The 20202-nt window shown below is 35.1% G+C and overlaps 1 protein-coding gene across 1 annotated transcript; it reads left to right on the forward strand.

The window, feature by feature from the left end:
* The first annotated feature begins 974 nt into the window (after positions 1–974).
* Positions 975–20146, forward strand: LOC113516722 (protein eyes shut). Its single transcript, XM_052901913.1, has 22 exons — positions 975–1079; positions 3307–3496; positions 4928–5076; positions 6038–6268; positions 7353–7466; positions 7725–7893; positions 8104–9022; positions 9251–9564; positions 9921–10110; positions 10591–10742; positions 10992–11128; positions 11794–12045; positions 12475–12648; positions 13117–13342; positions 14158–14318; positions 15014–15214; positions 15371–15556; positions 16187–16315; positions 16866–17135; positions 17433–17602; positions 18273–18561; positions 19096–20146. Exons 2-22 carry the CDS (start codon positions 3366–3368, stop codon positions 19254–19256), a joined length of 4725 nt encoding a protein of 1574 aa, XP_052757873.1. The 5' UTR covers positions 975–1079; positions 3307–3365; the 3' UTR covers positions 19257–20146.
* The last annotated feature ends 56 nt before the right edge of the window (positions 20147–20202 follow it).

The raw sequence follows: 20202 nt of genomic DNA on the forward strand, positions 1-20202 counted from the left end.
TAGGGGACTTTTTCTTAGCAAATAAAATTCTTAACTCCATCTATTGAATCATAAATAAATACGACTAAGAAGATGTTGTAAAGATATTTTCTAATCTATTCTATACATTTCCTAATCGTAAGGCTATTTACACATAATTTTGAATTTTACTTCCTTCAAAATATACCTTGTGTTTATGAAAGAGATTACCTGTTAGCAACAAACATGAAGGACGCGGATACATAGGAAATAAGTTGGAAATCATGGATTAGCATGTAACCATCGCTGGACGAATATCGCATCCAACAAACATCTTTGTCTATACCTCCTATTTAAGGCTAACGAGGTGATTGCAATAGCTAAATAATTAAAATATTTATTATTTTAGGTTTTTTTTTATCTATAGCTATGTCTCATTCATCAAGATGGTGTGATAAATGCATCTGGAATTCAGCACAATGGTTTCTAGGGGGGGGCCAAGTGGAGGTCAACCTGACAGGGTATATTGCTAACAATGCCTGTATTACTAACAATCCCTCAACCCCCCCCCCAGCCCCACATCTGACCATAGTAGTTTATCCATCCTTTCAAATTGTAAACCTTTAATCTGATATTCTTTCCACATAATCGATCCACCGTAGCACAGGAAATATAATACTTGACCGTACAATCAGAATTGCAATTCTAATTTCATCTAATTTTTCTTAAAAAAACTAAATAATTGTATGATTACAACTCCATACATTTCACACGATCGGAGGGTGAAACAACGACAGACAATTTAAATCGGGTACCTAGTTACTGTTGTAAAAATAGTTGATGTCTATGTACCAACTAAACATTACAATTTAGTTCCTATCTGTTTAAACCATGTCATGCCAGTAGGTGCTTTGTTGGATTATGTCACGGTGTGAGAATTTTGTCAATAATTTAACGCTCTGAAGCAGCAAACATCGCGAGTCACCATGGTAACGGCGGCAGTAACCACACCGCGCCCACGAGACCTATATTTCGTTCCACTGTGCTTTACCGTACTGAGTTGCCTTTACCTTTGTAATTTTATAATCTAGTGGTAGTATAAGTGAGTGTTTACTTTTAAGGTAAGTTTAGACTTTTACATTTCTATATTTGTTAATATCTTTTTGTGATCTATGAATAAGATAAAAATCTGCGCCAGATTCATTATTTTAAATTACGCGCGTCGCGGTCTACCTAGCCCTAATTAGCATAATAATTAAATTGTATATACATATATAATATGTATATGTTTTGTAATATTATCTAAAACCTAAAAGAAACTTAAAATATTAAATAATAAAACGGTTATTTTACCTACATAAAACTGCAGATTTTTTTGTTCTCTCATTTTTTTTAATAAAGTTTCAAATTCACTTACTCTAAAATTTAAAAAAAATATAAAAAAAATTATGCATGTTTAATAATCGTAAATATTTAGAATGAAGTCAGTATTTTTTTTTTGTGTGGTTTACATATTAAGAATATAACGGATATTACGCTACTTTTTATTATCCCTAGGATTTAATAATAAGGAAACAAAGAATAAAACATTTTTATGTAACTTAAAAGATACCAATAAAACTCGAAATAAAACCATATCTATATCCAGCCATCGTGGTAGTAGCATATCCTCCTATTATTGTTGCCTATATTTAAATTGATAGTACTAAATATCTTATACCTAATATCCTAGTTATTAGGATATTTGTATTATAATTTCTGTTTATGCAATATGCTAACAAGTGACATCCTGCTTCTTCAATGTTGTTGAACGTTTTTATGTCATTCATTTATTTCATTTATTATTTCAGTAATCAGAATTAGATTTAGATAACATTAGAGTTGTTAAAAACCCATTGACTATATGAAATTGGACCATAATAACTTAATAGCGTAGTCACATATTAAAGATGAAAAATTAATAAAATAGATTAATAAAATTAATCTTCAAGAACTCGAACCTGTACCCCAAATATCGTCATAGTCGTAGAATACTGACGGATCTGACAAAGATTACATATAAAGATCCATCGACGAATTCGTTTGTCATTTGTCTAGAGGCTCTGTTAGCCCATCGTGACGAATGGAACAAGTATTAGTCACAATGGTTTCAGTCTGACAGGCTTGCTAGCAATGGGCCCATTAGTCCTTATTACTAAGGATCCTTCCCCCCCCCCCCCTAGTGTGAACGTTGACACGCAAAGTTTTTGGTGCCAGCCAGATTCGATTTGTTTACCCTTATAATTTATAACTCAGATGGTATAGGCCACTAGGCCATGACATCTTTAAAAAATGAACAAATACAATTGAACCATGAGAGGCACGCGAGTTTCGATTAGTCTTTACAACCCGGTTAGGTGCGAGTTGAACTCACACGCCAAAGGTTCCGTATATAAATACATAAAAATTTCCTTTATTAGATTTCTACTACACATCTCATAGTTATTATTATTGATACTACAATTTATAATATAATATTGTGAACATCATTTTAGTTAAAAACTGGATGCAATAACTAAGTTTATTTTTAAGAGTTTTAGAATTTCTCAAAAACGGTACTAATTACAAGCATCGTTTTATTTTTCCTGTAATATTCACATATACCTTTATAAAACGTAATTATATCAGATTTTTCGCTTCAGAAACTTCGGAGAAATGGATTTATTCTCATATTTTTGATTATAACTAAAAAAACTTTGTAGCATAAAAATAAATGAAAATCAGATTTAAAATACCCCACCTGGACTTATTCTTAGCATAGATAAATATTATTTTCATTATTTCTATTACAATATATTCGGGTCGATAATATATAAAACTATTCCACATTTTAAATTGATAGCATTAGTAGATGCTGAGATATAACGCTGTGATAGACGGATGGACGGACAAAGTCGCACCTAAAGGGCTCTTTGTACCTTTTTTGTGCGGAACCCTAATCGTAAAGAAGCCAAAACTGTGCTTACATTAAATATTTCTGAAAATATAGCTAATGGGTTCCTATTTAGTTTGATTCAGGATGCATGTACTCGTACGTGCGAATACTGAATCGAAAATGTGAGTTTATGTATTGTAATTTTTTGCACTCTTTGTGTGTTTGTTGGTTTATCTTCAGATATGCTTGTTAGTATTTCTTGTTTAGTATTTCATATTTGATAGTACATATGTTAGTATGGTGTACAAAATGAAAAAAATATTAAAATGCTGGTCAAAGTTAATGTACGAGTAACAATTGGGTTATATATGCGAAGGAAGGGCCAGCACAGCAAGTGCCTATTTTATAATAACAAAATTCTATGCATCTTTTAGACCATGTTGCTGTTTATGGGCTAACCTCGGCTGCAGAGCTAGACATCTAGCTAGATAATATGTTTAGCGAACAGGGTGGCGTTGTGCGCGCAATTTGGTGGATGCTAGCAGCACTGAAAGTGGTATCTGCTGGAATCTCATGTCTTAGTAACCCTTGCTTACATGGCATTTGTATTGACGACATCAACAGGTTAGTGTATTCATTAGAATGTAAGAGATAAGAGTATCTGTGTATACAGACTAGAAAAAGGCATACATACGTACAGCTTAGTCATCAACAGAACATATATTTTTCGCAAAATTCTGTCGATTGTTTAGGTACCTCTGTCACATTCGTGTTTCTACCGTGAAGCAGTTGTGTTTGCATGGCTGTGTTTCGATTTAAAGGGTGAGATATGGCGTGAATTTACAGAGTACAGAGGAATAACATCTGAGTCCTCAGGAATGGCAACGCATGGGGGGTATCATGGGCGAAACAGTATACTCTTTTATGTCCATGGTACTGCTCATGTCTATAGGCGACAGTTACCACTTTCCATCAGGTGGGCCGTCAGCTTGTTTGCCATTCTAAGTTGTATAAAAAAAAAACACGAAAAAAATTAAATTTATCACGGAAAAATCCACCCAATGAAAATTCGCAGTGAGAATATGATGAAGTTAATTCATTAGTTTACCGCCTAACTTTTACTCTACCTTGTCTCTATACTGGTAAGATTCAAGAAAAATTAAGAATACCCTACATATTGAAGTCGTTTGAAAAATACGTTCTAATAGACACAAAAATGTACCTGTACGTGTTTGATAAAGTAAGTAATTTATTGGTCTAGTATTTCTCAATAAAACTATGTCATACTCGATTTATGATTGAGGTCATCGAAATACGACAAATGGACATATTTAATAGAAAGAATCGATGAATAAAATCAGATTATTGTCAGCTTCAATATGTGTCCTACATTCTCTTGGCTGCTTTTGACCATTTTCAAAAGGGTTTCAATTTGATTGACTTTGTGTATCGATTTTATACGAATTTCTTGATAGCCCATATCTATTAAGTTGAAAAGTCCCATTCGTGTTTCTACCATGAAGCAGTTGTATTTGCATGGCTGTGTTTCTGTGTGAAGGGTGGGATATGGCGTGAATTTACTGAGTACAGAGGAATAACACCCGAGTCCTCAGGAATGGCAACGCATGGGGGGTGTCATAAGCGAAACAGTGTACTCTGTTATGTCCATGGTACTGCTCATGTCTATAGGCGACGGTTACCACTTTTCATCAGGTGAGCCGTCAACTTGTTTGCCATTCTAAGTTGTATAAAAAAAAAGCAAAAGATGACAATAATTAAAAAAAAGTGTAGGAGGTAAACGTCTCTTTGATGACTAAGTAAGAACACCTACATAATTACTATTCAAACCCGAAATGTTATAAAATCTTAGTTAAGTGCAGTAAAGTCCTCGTCGTATGAGAAACGATATGTGCCCATCAGTAGAGCATTAATGAAATCTTATATTATGATAATAAATGAAACAGTTCCGTTACATAATTTGTTTTTTTTTTTTTACTATCAATATTTAAATGTTCATTTAGTAAAGAAACATAAATTCCATCATATATATTACAGTACATACTCATGTTATTGTGTGGATGGATATACTGGGGTGCAGTGCCAAACGAATTGGGATGAGTGCTGGTCGTCCCCCTGTCAGAATGGAGGCACGTGTATCGACGGCATAGCCTCATATAATTGCTCCTGTCCCGATGGATTTATTGGTGAGACATAATTCAATAATAAAATCAATAAGTAGATATTGAAGAGATATTCATGCATTAAGATAAAAAGTAAGAAACGAAAATGCGATTTGGAGGATTTTTAAATAATAGCCAAAACAAATATATATTCTGTCTGTTAGTCAATTTCTTTGTGTAAATACTGCAAGGGGGCATCCATTAAAGTTAGAATGTCTAATGAACTTCAAATCTCATTTATATTCAAAAATACCAGCGTCATTTAAAAATATAAAATATTAAAGATATGCACACTAAAATATTAAAAATGGAGTAGACGTTTCCAGTTTTCCCAACATTTCCCTTCACTACTAGAAATGCCCAGATGATATGTGTCCAATTATTTCGATGAAAAATACTATAACCTCCATGGGAGTAAAAATAAAGAATAATGTTTTTACTTTGAAGTTTTATTTAATTTAAATAAATTAATTTTTGTCTCTATAACGAACGATTTATTACAGACAGACGGACAAAAATATTTACTGATTGCATTTTTGGCATCAGTATCGATCACTAATCTCCCTAAGGGGGTGATAGTTATTTTGGAAATATATTTCATGTACAAAATTGACCTCTCTAGAGATTTATTATACATAAGTATAGATATTAGGTGCCTCCTTCTTCGTACGCGTGGATTTCAGAACAAATTAAATAGACCACAATAAAGTATATACAACAGACATTTTAGAAACACAACTGTGAAAACTGCATCAAATTTGGTGCAGTAGTTTTACGTGACGATATAACAAACATACAGGCAGACAAAAACAAATTCTAATAATTATTGTTTTGGCTTTTGCTGGTCTTGTGAAGACCCTTCATATCAATTTTTCTTAAATATCTAGATTGTAAAGACATCGTCTAGTTACAGTTGCGAAGATGCGATACATGGATTATTCGAAATAACTATAAATAGATTCAAAATTATTTAATGTATTTTAAGGGGACAACTGCGAGACGAATTACAACGAATGTGAATCGAACCCGTGCCTCAACAATGGCACTTGTATCGACATGACCAACGGATACGTGTGCTCCTGTATCCCGGGCTTCTCTGGACACCACTGCGAGGTGGATGTGGCTGTATGCAACACCACCGAGGAGGTCCGATGCTACAACGGAGCCAAGTGTATCGAGGGGCCTGGCTTTAAGTTTTATTGCGAATGTTTGCCAGGTGAGATGGGTATATAAATAGTTTTTTCTAGTTTCAGTATTTTCTAATTTATATTTTCATACTTAGTTATTTTAACTTTAATATCATCAAGAAGAGAGCACAGTGATTTCGAAGGTCTCAGAGGTTTTAACCTAATTGGTTACTTGAAATATAAAATAACTGTAATAATTATAATAGAATATGAATGATCATAAATGTAGAAGAAAACTTATAAGAGATAAATGGACTCTATAAATGATGATAAGACTGAAAAAGATATGAATATTGAAATGATAACAATCAGAGATGAATGTATGAGTATATATAGATAAATAGATACCCTTTATTGTTTCCTCTAAAAGATTATATGTAGTAGTAAATTTATTATAGATAGATACAAACAATTTTAAGAAAAGTTCACACTAAGAAAACAATGTATACTTTATTTGCATTATAAAATATAGGAAATAAGCAAGACAATTAATAAAATTTAAAACACAAATTTGTATAAGTAACCTTACAGTAACAAACTAATTTAGTTCTACAAGTAGGTATGGTAATGTTGTATAATTAAGGAAGTTTAAAATAACAGTTAAAAACAATTATAAATATATTAACTATATATTCATTTTAAAAACAAAATTAAAGATATTAATAAAAAAATAAACGTGGAACGCAAATAGATTATAGGATAATGACAGGTAAATAATAACTACTCGTAAAATTATATTTATTTAATTCTATAAACTTTTTTATTCAATAATTATTACCTCCAGTAATACTTATACTATATTATTTATGACTCAAAATAACCATGCTTTCTATATAATAATCCTATATAAAATATAATTCTATATAATATCCACCCCACGCCGCTATGGTGCTATCTACGTCTGGCACCTACAGATGTATATATATTTTTTTTGATGTGAAAATGTATTGCGCTAACGGGATACAGATGATGGGTGATAGATGAGAATGAAAACAAGTTAGGCCACCATGATGAATTTCAGAAATTTTAATTTAAGTACTTGTAGCTCACATATGTAAAAATTAAATATATTACATATATAATTTATAATAAAATAGATTTGTATATTTTTAGGTTGGGCCGGACGATTTTGCGAAGAACAAATCGATGAATGCCAATCGAATCCTTGCCAGAACGGTGGAGTTTGTATCGATGTTCATGCTGATTATATGTGTGCCTGTACATTTGGTAAGTATTTTACTTTTAGCTAGATATCAAGTATATTCAACGTTGGAACTTTCGACAAAATATTACAACCATTCTAAGCAAAGTATACTCGTACTACGATAACATTTATGAAACATACTCAAAATTTATATTGGTAAACATTTCTTAAAGATTTAAATATTTAAATTTCAAATTATATTCATTAGTGAAATTTCATCTTTTTCTATATACTATACTTTATACAAATAATTAGTATCAAACTATCTAATTAATATACAGGTTACACAGGCAAAAGTTGTGAAGTACAGATAGAATTCTGCGATGAAAATTCTTGCAGTAACAATGCACTATGCGTGGTGGAAGAGGGCATGCGAGTATGCTACTGTGTACCCGACTATCATGGGGAACGGTGTGAGCTCCAATATGACGAGTGTCTGCTAGGACCAAGGTATTAAAATTTTATTTTAGAAGGTATTAAATCATTACCTAATCGTAATCATAATCTAAAACTATACAAATATCTCATTATCATAATATTTAGTACTTTTTTCATGATCTTGTAAAAATTCATCTTTATCATGCGGAGTATTATTACTATTTTAAAATAAATTATTTTTTTTAGTTGTTATGCTTTTAATATAACCCTAATTAATTTTAGATGCATGAATGGAGGTACTTGCATTGACGGTGTTGATAACTTCACATGCTCGTGTCCTCCAAAACTCACAGGAACTTTATGCGAATGTTTGATACTAGACGATGGTTCCTATGATTGTGAATATGTTAGTCCTACGCCACTGCCTGCATCTACGCAATCTGTCTTATTGACTACTATGCACGAAGACATAACTGATATAACTACGTCATACTCAACGACTTACAATGATACAATAGCAAAAACAATAACAACAACAGATACTGAACTTTTGACCACTACAACAATTGAAATGACCACCTCCACAGAAATAACTGAAAAATCAACTAAAGAAAGTGTTACCAAAGTAACTGATAAAACGAAAGGAGATCAAACTGATGAAACAACTGAAACAGCTAAAACAACAGTTGTGGAACCTGTGACAGAGAAAGAAGTTACCGAAACATCGGAAACACAAAGTATAATAACGATAGAATCAGATAACTCAAAAACAGAAACAACTACGCAATGTAAAGAAGGTTGTGAGCAAACAACAACTTCAGTTAAAGTTGTAGATGGAACCAGTACAGAAATTACTAAAGTGGATACTGTAGTAACTCAAGTTGTAGAAATTACTGAAGTAACAATACCTACAACAGAGTCAACCATACCTATTACTAAATCAACTGCTGAAGAAACAACAGCTGAGATAACTACTACACCTAAAGGTGACATAACAACAGAGAAAATGTTTACAGACATTCCTACTGAACATCCAAGTACAGAAATTCCTACATCCTACGTAACTTTAACGACAGAATCTATGGAACCAGTGACAGGCACCGATAATACAACATATGCATATACCACTGTACAATCAGAGTGTACTGACAGCGTCTGTAATAATAACGGAAATTGCATCACCTCTCCACATGGTATCAGAGTAAGTTAATCTTGATATTTATTAGTTGATATAAGAATTTCGACAGAATAATTTTATATTTCTGCTACCAGAAATATTACACATCCAAAAGACTTAGTAATTGTTAACTGTTGTGTCTTAAGAGCGATCTTAATCTGTTGAACATTTTGAAAGTCATCAAATTTTTAGCACTATGACATATAATAAAATCAAAATAATTATGAAAATATATTTTCTAACAATTTCTAGTGTCACTGCAACTTTAATTATGCGGGAAGATTCTGTGAAGAGAAAATAACAATTTCTTCAGCTGCTTTCGGAGGGAACTCATTTATAACACATAAACTACGCAACAGTACTTCTATCGATATAGAATTCAATGCGAAGACTCTTATAACAGAAGGACAAATAATGCACGTCGATATAGCTAAAGGTGTCTACATGCAACTGTATATGATATCGGGATTGTTAAAATTTAAATTTTCTTGTGGATATCAAACGATGTTGTTGAGTGAATTGAAGACGTTTGTTAATAAAGGTTATCCTATGAAGATTGAGACTAGGTGAGCAGTGAATATTGTTTAAGTTATTGCAAAACTACATGCTTCTACCTTAATTTCTACCTGTTTTCCTCACGATCTGTGGTGAATTCTAGCATATAATATAAACTAAGATATAATAAAAACGTTTTTATTGTATTCTTGTCAATAATCACGCATTTTTATAATTTGATGACCTTATAACTTATTGGATATATATAACAATCTAAAAATCATTATTGCCCAAATATTCAGCTAATGTAATACAACTTTCAAGCTTTTATGTATTTTTTATTAAAATTGATTTAAATACTCTTTGAGATTTACTTTAAACTCTTCGCATATATTAATTGTGCTTTTACCTGCTTTAATTTTTACAGGCTAGATTTGTACCCAAAAGAGCAATACTGTAATGCTACTCTTCGTTTAAACGACACAGTTGCAATGAGTGGCGGACAAGTGGCAAATATAAGTTCCATTGACCACAATGCCACTCTACATCTGGGTAATACGATTGATGATAGAGATCTTAATAATAAACCTTTTATTGGTTGCATCAAGGATTTAATGGTAATTAAATAAAAATATTTGCTGGCAATAGGTAATTAACTTAGTACGTATTTAAATGTAAGTGAACAGATACTGGTGAAAAGCCTACCTTCCTTCACTTTGTGTGAAGTATTCCCAGGATATCCAGGATAGTAAAAATTATTCTTTATCTATCATCACGCGAAAAATATTGGGTTGGACAATAAAAGACAATAATCTTTTACTTATGTTTATATTTATGTTTATATTTCTTTATTATCCGATGTAACAGTTTTCGTTACACGTCGTATGTTGACAATGATTATAAATTTTTTACCTCCTATGACAAATATATTTTAATTTTTTAAGGTCTTGTACACTTCAAGGTTTAAATATGATTATTATGAATACTATTTCATATATTAAAATTGTTTAAAATATATATATCTACCGAATCTGATGATAAAATCATCACAGTGTGCATTGTTTTGCACTGCGATCACATTAAAAATATATCAATAGGTAAATGGTGAGGAGCGCGAAGTATTCGGTGACGCGTTCTTAGCTGGTGAAGTAAGTGAGTGCGGTTCGCTGTCGTGTTTGTCGGCGCCTTGCCTCAACGGTGGCTCCTGTAGCGATCATGGCGACACATACACCTGCTCCTGTCCTAATGGGTAACAATTTATTTTTAATTTACTCAACTTGGAAGGGCAAACAAGCTGACTGCCCACCTAATCAGAAACGGTAACCGTTTCTTAAAAATATTAACAGCAACATGGACAGCACATAATACATTACGAATGTAATGTACCCATGACGCTCTTGAAAACAGTATAGGAAATACACTAATGTCGGCGACTCCATTACCATCTTTCGGATTAATTTGGTGTTGTATTCCATATGTTTGGTGAATGGTCGGGCAGATGGATGGGCGAGCAGTGCAAGCAGTCGGTGTGTGAGCACAGCCCGTGCGAAGCAGGCGGCAGCTGCGTGCGACACCCCGGCACTGGTTTCCTCTGCCTCTGTCCCTACGGGAGACATGGAATATTCTGCGAACACAGTGAGCGTTTCTCCTAATTTAACTGTTATAATAATTATATTTTAAAAAATAAAGGATAATAGTCAGTAAAAGAACTACAAAAGGGCAACATATCCTCGTCGATATGATTGTGTAACCTGCCATTTCTAAATTACGATTGCCTGAAGTCACTTCTGGAAAATTTAAATTGAAAATCTGTCAAAATAGGGATATAAACAAAAAAGGTTATATTAAGAACTGTCTATTAGAAGTACATCCACAAACTGTCATAATGTATGTGGACCTTAACTGAAGTAGGAATGAGCCAAACATATATGTTGAAGACATTTGGGAGAATAGACTTTAAAACTCATAACTAATATACTTGTGTCAGTCGTAACTTTCAATGACCAGAAGGATGGCAGAAGACTACTAAAGAAAGGAAAAACTTGGCTGGCATGGTGGTAATCGCTGCCCTTAAATAAATAATAAAAAAAGGAAGAAAGTCTGGAAGATATCTCCCTCAGAGATAAGCTCATCCTGTTATCGAGTTGTTAAACTAATCGCTGTATATCTTTTTTACAAGTGCAATAAAAAATATATATAAATTAATCTTTTTCTCATAGGGGGAGATCCGTACCCACCAACGGGACGTTAATGAATTATTAAGGTTCATCTATGATACCTAAATTAAACTTTTTCTTTAGATGTGGAAATAACGCGTCCGTCATTAGCTCCGATCAGTGCCGGGATATCATCCTACCTCCTGTACCCACTATCACCAGCGGCTGTACACTCGGACCGCTTCGATCTGCGTCTACGTTTCCATACAACCGACATGGACCAAATATCACTATTGGCTTTCGTCGGGCAAGCCGGACGGCACGACTCGCGCAGTCAACATTTGGCGTTGACCTTCGTTAAGGGATATATTATGCTAACTTGGAATATGGGCAGTGGTGAGTAATAGTTCTAAGTTTAAACTTATAAAAACAGTCATAAATTTCATAAAGCTAATTCAATCTACGAAGTTTCGTATTACAAGCTTTTGCTGTTCGGTCGATCGAAACCTTATAACTTTAAGTAAAATCTTTTGGAAGCCTCATGAAGCTTCGTTAAATCTAAACAGTAGCTATATAGTTATACAGCGCTGCCTATGAGTCCAGACTTTCTAAAAACTTTATAGACACTTTTAAAAGTCTCTTCTAGATGTTTACATAACGTTGTGCGGTAGCAAAGCAAGCGTATGCCGCTCGATCATTTGGTTGTCATAGAAACGTCAAAGCAAAATGTGTCGAAACTCTCTAAAATCTTCACAGAAACTTCTAGAAGCCTCAATCATTCGTCGATACAACACCATAATCGTATATTAAAACGCTCGTTTACAGGTCCGCGACGCGTGTTTACGTCGCGCGCGCTGTCGGCCCGTCGCGGTGGCCACGCAGTGCGCGTGTGGCGGCGTGGCCGCAGCGCTGGCTTCAGCGTCGACGGCCGTCACAATGCCTCGGGAAACGCGCCCGCGGCCGACACGCACATGACGCTTTTACCGTATCTCTACATCGGTAAGTCATCCACGACAAGTACGAAAAATTCTACATTTTTTATTAGATATGCAAGCTTCTTTATGCAACTTCGAAAAGAAGTAGACAATCCATGGGAAGTAGTAAGTCACCTATACATAAACAAAATCATATACATCGCTAAATATACTGTGACGCCTATATGAGTTGCTATTTTTGAGGGTTAAATTATTACGCTTAATTTCATTTTTACATAGTTTGTGGCAACGTCGCTGTACCAAATGTTTTAGGTAAAAATGTATAAAAGTAAAGCACTTTGATGGAAGAAACACGCATGAAATAGCAAGATACTGTGGATAATTTGTACCACAAAGTATCTTTCTAGTACCCTTATCTTTTCCAGAAAGAGTTTATTCAGTTAACAACTAATTTAATCAATATGGATAGAAATTTATCACGCCTACTCAGCACAAAGGCACCTTTCCGAGACTAGTTTACTGGGTGGTCTAGGTGGTCATCCATCCGAGGGTTTCGCAACACTGCCGCACGACCTGCCGCTGCACAGTGGCTGGCGCGGCTGCGTATGGGACGTGTCTGGCTCGGTGTCCGGCGGCGGTGCTGGATCGAGTCGCGCGCTCGCCGGACGCGGCGCCGGACAGTGCGGCGTCGCGCAATGCACTGCCAAATCCTGCAACGCACCTAAGGGCGTCTGCATACAATCTCCTGCTACTTATGGGTACGTTATAAAATACATATTCAAAACTGTAGTTCTTAATGGAGTAATCAAAGGCTGTATCCGTTTTAGTAAACATATATATCTAGATTCTGTTTTACATATCATCATCAAAAATACATATATAAAAGATATATATAACAATGATTGATAATATTTGCTAAAAACATTGTCTTTATTTAGGCACTGGACAATAAATGACAAATGATGATGATTTATTGCTCATGACTGTAATCTCAGATTAATTAGTCAAAAATATTTCCAATCAATCATTAGATATTTAATTGCTATTGTGATGAACGTAATTACAGTTACCTAGATAGTCCGCATATTTTTATTGATTATTATCTAATTAATTGTTTGATATTCATAAATTCAAAAGATGTTTCTAATGTAATGTTAGCATCATTAACACATGGAATAGAACTTTAACAACATGGATAAAACTATAATTGACAAAACGATATATCCATACAGAAAGTAATTGACACTGCCATAGATACATACACTGATTACCAATTACATAGATACCTAGGTTGCCGTGTGGTCCCGGCATAGAATAGGCCACCCCATGGGTATTGTAAGAAGGGATTAAGATATTTCAAATGGTCAAGGTATAAGCAACAGCAACCCTTCTTAAAATATTTTCAAGGCCTAACTGCGATTGCCAACCCGCCTGCCAAGCATGGCATCTACTGTCAAAACATTCTAATAGAAGGAGACCTATGTTCAGCAGTGGACTTAAGGACTAATGTAGTAGTCCATATTTATTATCATTAAATATCATATTTATTAAAAAAAAACCTGTATTGTTTTAGATGCATTTGTAACGAAGGTTGGTTCGGGCCTACTTGTTCGTCCAAAAGAAATCCGTGTGATAGTTTTGTATCAAAATGTCAAGGAAGATGCGTTATAACTACTAATAACGATGCCCAGTGTGACTGCCCTTATGGAAAAGCTGGAACAAATTGTGATCAAGGTAAGCATGAAATAAGCTTTAGGACAACACCTACAACATGTCCACTAACAGCCAAGAGGCTTCAATTTTTTTTTCATCTGTTGGAATAGTTTTTTTTTTATACAACTTAGAATGGCAAACAAGCTGATGGCCCACGTGATGGAAAGTGGTAACCGTCGCCTATAGACATGAGCAGTACCATGGGCATACCAAAGTATACTGTTTCGTTCATGATACCCCCCATGCGGTGCTATTCCTCAGGACTTAGATGTTATTCATGTGTACCCTGTAAATTCACTATCATATCCCACCCTTTTAACCGAAACACAGCCATGTAAACACAATTGCTTCACGGTAGAAACACGAAGACACAGAGGTGCCCAAGTAAACGACTTTTGAACAAAGTCTCCTTCTGGTATATGCAACTGATTTATAGATACTTAAAGACCCATGAAAATATAAGCTCATACCATGGACTACCTCGCTGCCAACCTATTTCACTATTACAAATTATAAGTTCTACATGGTCATTATCTATTGTTTATAATAAGGATGACAATCAAGCATACGATCCGCCTGACCGCAATGAATGATTGCAATACTAGATGCAGAACATCATTTACCTGCACTTATCCCATGACATTTATTTTGATTAAATAAATGATTCTCTTCTACGACTCACACTTAATTTATAACAACATGTACCTATTACACAGATCTGATACCAACAGACGTCCTATTCACTGGCATTAGATCGTACATCAGCTTACACCCACGTACGATATCCAGCGTGAGTGTATCACTGGAAGCTGAGATCAAGCCATCCAAAGAACGCGGATTGGTACTGTTTGGGGAGACACCACACTTCTACACCACGCTGTCGATGCAGGGCGGACTGCTGGAGTATCGATGGATAGGTAAAACTCTTCCTTCATTTTTCACCTTGTGTCACCATTAACTTCTTTATTTTTTGCTATTTTCACGCAACTAGAAGTACGCAGTACATATATACTAGAATTAATTGAATCATCTAAAGAATTTCTGTAATAACAATATTTTACGTGTGCCCACAGATCGTGTGTCAGGCATGACCTCGCTGGTGCGGAGCGGGGTGGTCCTGTCCATGTCACAGTGGCATAACGTGAAGGCGGGCCGCTACGGAAGCCGGCTGTACGTATGGGTGGACGGCGCCCTCAGCACAGAAGCCATGCTCGCGCATGCGTACCCGCACACCGCTAGCAACGCTTCTATACATCTAGGTACGATCTGTTTCAATGTATCTTCTAAGTCAATAGTGATATTGAAGAATGTACCGTGTAATAAATAGTCAAAGCCACTAATCCATAAACGAATTTTGCATTCCGGATTCTAGCTATCGCAAAACCCTAATACGTTACGATGGTGCGGTACCATGTACTCTCAGAGATATCTTGGCTAAGCTTTACTTACCTTTTTTTTATACCATAAGCATACAGCCCGTCTAATGGTAAACGGTTCTGAGGGTATTAGTGGGCACGGTTCACCCGGCCTTAAATATGTACCTAAGCCTACGGCTCCATCTTATGAAAAGTGATAAATACCTAAACGGTGCCTCCTTCCTGCCAGACCAGCTAGAGGTAAAACGTATCTTTACTTTAGCACAAACTTGCATAAAAATATTAGAACCACCATTTAAGATTGTGTTACGGAAAAAAAACTTACTTCAGTTGTGACAAAAACAGTTATTTTGCTTTCGTTTGAATGGTTTGAAAAGAAAATGAAGTTGATAAACGCTAAAGATTTTTTATTATAAATTTAAACTTAATTATTATTAAACGCATTTCTACTTTGCCATTGGAGAACTCTGTTTGTGAGTATGATGCTTATAATATGATTAAATTCATTTTTAGGAGGCACGAATGATTTATCGATGTTGCCGTTCGATGCAATGTCTGGACCGCCGGAATCATTTACGGGCTGCATCAGAAATCTCCACGTCAATAACATATTACTGCCTCTCGAACCACAGAATATACGAGGTAAATACTTTTTTATTAAGGTCCATCTCAAATATAAAGTATAATCTATATATATAAAAATTAATGCCACTTTTCGTTGTAATTTTATAACTCAAGAACGGGCTCAACTATCCAAGACAAATGTTTAGGCTTTGTTCGGACTATTAAGTAGATGGTTTATGTGAAGTTTGCACAAAATCGGTCGAGCGGTTCTTCATTTATCACATTTTTTGTAACAAATGAATTCAATAAATGGCGGATCATTTTGATAATGGGGATTTTTGTGTCAAATTCAAACTTTTTTAACGATTCAATATTTTGAGTTATTACTAATTTCATTCAAAAAGCGGTACTGTGATTATTTTAACAATATTTAAATGCCTTTTCATTGAAATGAATAAAAAAATTAAATTTAAACGAACTACTTTCTTTATTCCTTATTTGTTATTGTATACAAACATATTCTTAAGAACATCTAATTTCAAACATAATGTACAAAGGCGAGTCCTCTACATACTAATGGCAAAACTACATACATATTTCTTCACTTATACAAAATAATATTCGCCAGAGGGCCGTAACGTTTTGGATTGCGATGGTACGGTGTGCGGCGGGGAGACCTGCGGCGGCGGCGCTTGTAGCGTGCAGGCGGGCCGTGCGCACTGCGCTTGCTCGCCCGCGGGCTCTACCGGCACTAGTGGCGCCACCGGTGGTGCCACAACTGCACGCTGCCGCCGCCACGCCGCATGCACGCCCGCTACTTGCACGCCGCCCGCCGGCGTCTGTAGAAAAGGCACTTGCATCTGCGCCGCGGGATTCGCAGGACTTAATTGTGAATCTCGTAAGTTTTTTCTTTAAAGAATGATAATAAAATGGCAACCCTACCTGCGGTATTGGTATAAGCGGAGCACAGCAGTGAAAAATGTAACTACGATGTTATCAGGAGGGACCATGTAGAGATCGGACTAACATTTTTTATGAAAATAATTTTAATACCATTTGATAGGATGATTGTGTTTTTAATTTGCGAAACAAAAAGTACTTCTTTTATTTTTTTTATAACATAGAAGGCAAACGAGCACTCACTCAACTTGATGACAAATGATGACTTGTTAATAAATTGAAAAACTTCCCATAGGTATAAACATCACGGTACCGCAGTTCAACGGTGAATCGCTCATGTCTTTGGGGCGGCGGTCTGCTTCGAGACACAGCGGACAGCAGCGCGTCGTGCTGCAGAGACCTGACTACCTCACTCTTAATTTTACTACCGCCGAACCCAATGGACTACTCGTGTGGTTAGCCATGGTAAGTATATTCTATATATATATATATATATATATATATATATATATATATATATATATATATATATATATATATATATATATATATATATATATATATATATATATATATATATATATATATATATATATATATACATATATATTCCGTATGACACTTGACTGCCGTATACTCCCGATATAGAATAGACCACCCCTTCCTTTCCCGTGGGTGTAGTAACAAGTCGATTGCTTGGGTACCTCTGTACCATTCGTGTTTCAACCGTAAAGCAGTTGTATTTGCATGGCTGTGTTTCGGTTTGAAGCGTGGGATATGGCGTGAATTTACTGGGTACGAAGGAATAACACCTGAGTCCTCAGGAATGGTAACGCATGGGGGGGTATCATGGGCGAAACAGCATACTCTGGTATGTCCATGGTACTGCTCATGTCTATAGGCGACGGTTACCACTTTACATCAGGTGGGCTGTCAGTTTGTTCGCCATAGGTTGTATAAAAAAGAAAAGAACATAATGGTCGAAATATGAGCAGCAGCGACCCTCTTAAAACATCTCCAAGGCCTAACTGCAGTTGCCAATCTGCCTGTCAAGCGTGACAAATATTGACAAACTCTACCGATTTGACTGAAATCTACTAATTTATTTACCTTATTTATTTATTATTCTTCACAGGATTACGATTACTTGGGCATAGGTTTAGAAAAAGCTTTTCTCAAGCTAGTGTGGTGTTTTCAACACAACACCACGCAAGAACTAATTGAAGAACGAAATTCAGGATCGTCTCAAGTCGTTATAAGATCGGTGCCAAAAGCTGGTTTCTTATCGGACGGAGAGTGGCACACTCTTGTTTTAAGGCTGGAGAAAAACAACATTTTGGTGACCGTTGACCAAGCACTGGCCTATGTTGAAGAGCCAGGATTAAACAGTAATGTGAAATATGGTGATGTTGATGTATATATAGGTAAGTTTACCAATTGTCTGCTCTGTTGAATGTTCTGTTTTATAAGAGATGGAAATTAATACTATGGCTAAACTGCCGTGAGACGCGAATAAGGAACTTTCGAAAAATTAATATGAAAGATTGTAAAGATTTGGGATGTTTGTTATACAATCACACTTAAACACCTGAACGGATTATTTTTTATATTAAATTTGAGGGCATTTGACCACAAGCTGATCTGATCTTAAGTGACGATGTGGTCTAAGGTGTTACACGCAAACTCAAATAATTTAAATTAATTTAGTACACAGTTAGGTTATATTGTAACTTAACACATAGGATATTTTATAAACTGATTCACGCAGGCAAAACAGCGGGATATATGAGAATGCTAAGAATTATCTTTTTACCCATTATAAAAGCTGTACTGTTCGTGAATAGCAGACACTGTATAATAAGGACGTCCAGAAATATTAATTTTGCACTCTACAACTACCATTTTCCTAATTGTATCTACCAACGATAAATAAATGGGATATTTTTAACTACTTACAGGTGGCATAACAGAGGACGATAGTAAATTGGCAAAGAAGTGGTTCCCACAAAATTTCAAAGGCTGCATCGACCACATATCAACAAGTCCCGAAATATACGTGACCAACTATACAGAAGTGTACAGCGAAAATGTGAAATCGTGCCAACTATTCCCAATATAACCATACTACCTGCTCGACGGCGTTCGAAATATTTTACCTAAGAGTAAACTCCAAATTCACTGCCTTATTAGAGGAAATAAATAGAATGTAATGCTTTTTTATAATCGCTATATGTATTTTTATAGTACAGTCTAGAGCAGTGGTTTCTAAATTTCTGGCCAAGGAACATTCAATATTTTCAAACGATTTCAAAAAGAAAAACGTTCTCAAAGCGGTTGTATTTTTTTTTTATGTTTATTACTTCGTAACTCCATCAGTTGGAAACCGATTTGATTTTTTTTTATATGAAAGGATGTACTTACAAATGGGTACCATAGAAATGTATTTAAAATCAGTTCCGTAGTCTGTTACAAAAATTACAAATACTCATAAATGTTCTTATTTTTCCACGGCACCCTTGGCAACCACAAAACCTACTTTAGAAAATACTGGTCTAGAATAATTTTCTAAAGAGGTTCTCCTACCTAAACCAAAGGCAGAAGGGAGAGAGGGGATTGTTAATAGCGGCAGCTAGTGGCCCCAATATAGCAATATACCTTGTCAGGTCGACTTTACATGGCTCCCCCCTGAAAACCAACGTAATTAATTCTTAATGAATTTGTCACGATGGGCTATCTGACCTGCTCTTATCCTCACCTATCATTACTTGCTGATGCCCAATCAGGGTATACGAAGTGTTTCAATCATCTATAAAAAAAATGGCATAAGGCACAGGGCCCATGAGTTCATAGAGCTCATACAAGTCTTGTGTAGTCAAAATACTCATAGTACAAAGATTTTTCTAGTCTTCATATCGGACCAAAATTGTGTCTTAATAATGTACTTGTTAACGTTTTACTTCTCTATTTAAATAATTTTAAGGTACCTAAGTACTGATTATACCGCCAACGATAAAACTCATATTTTGTTTATAATAATAATTATATGATAAATGTATTGTTTTAAT

This window comes from Galleria mellonella, unplaced genomic scaffold (assembly GCF_026898425.1).
Source record: "Galleria mellonella isolate WM207_F2 unplaced genomic scaffold, CSIRO_AGI_GalMel_v1 utg83, whole genome shotgun sequence".
NCBI lineage: Eukaryota > Metazoa > Arthropoda > Insecta > Lepidoptera > Pyralidae > Galleria > Galleria mellonella.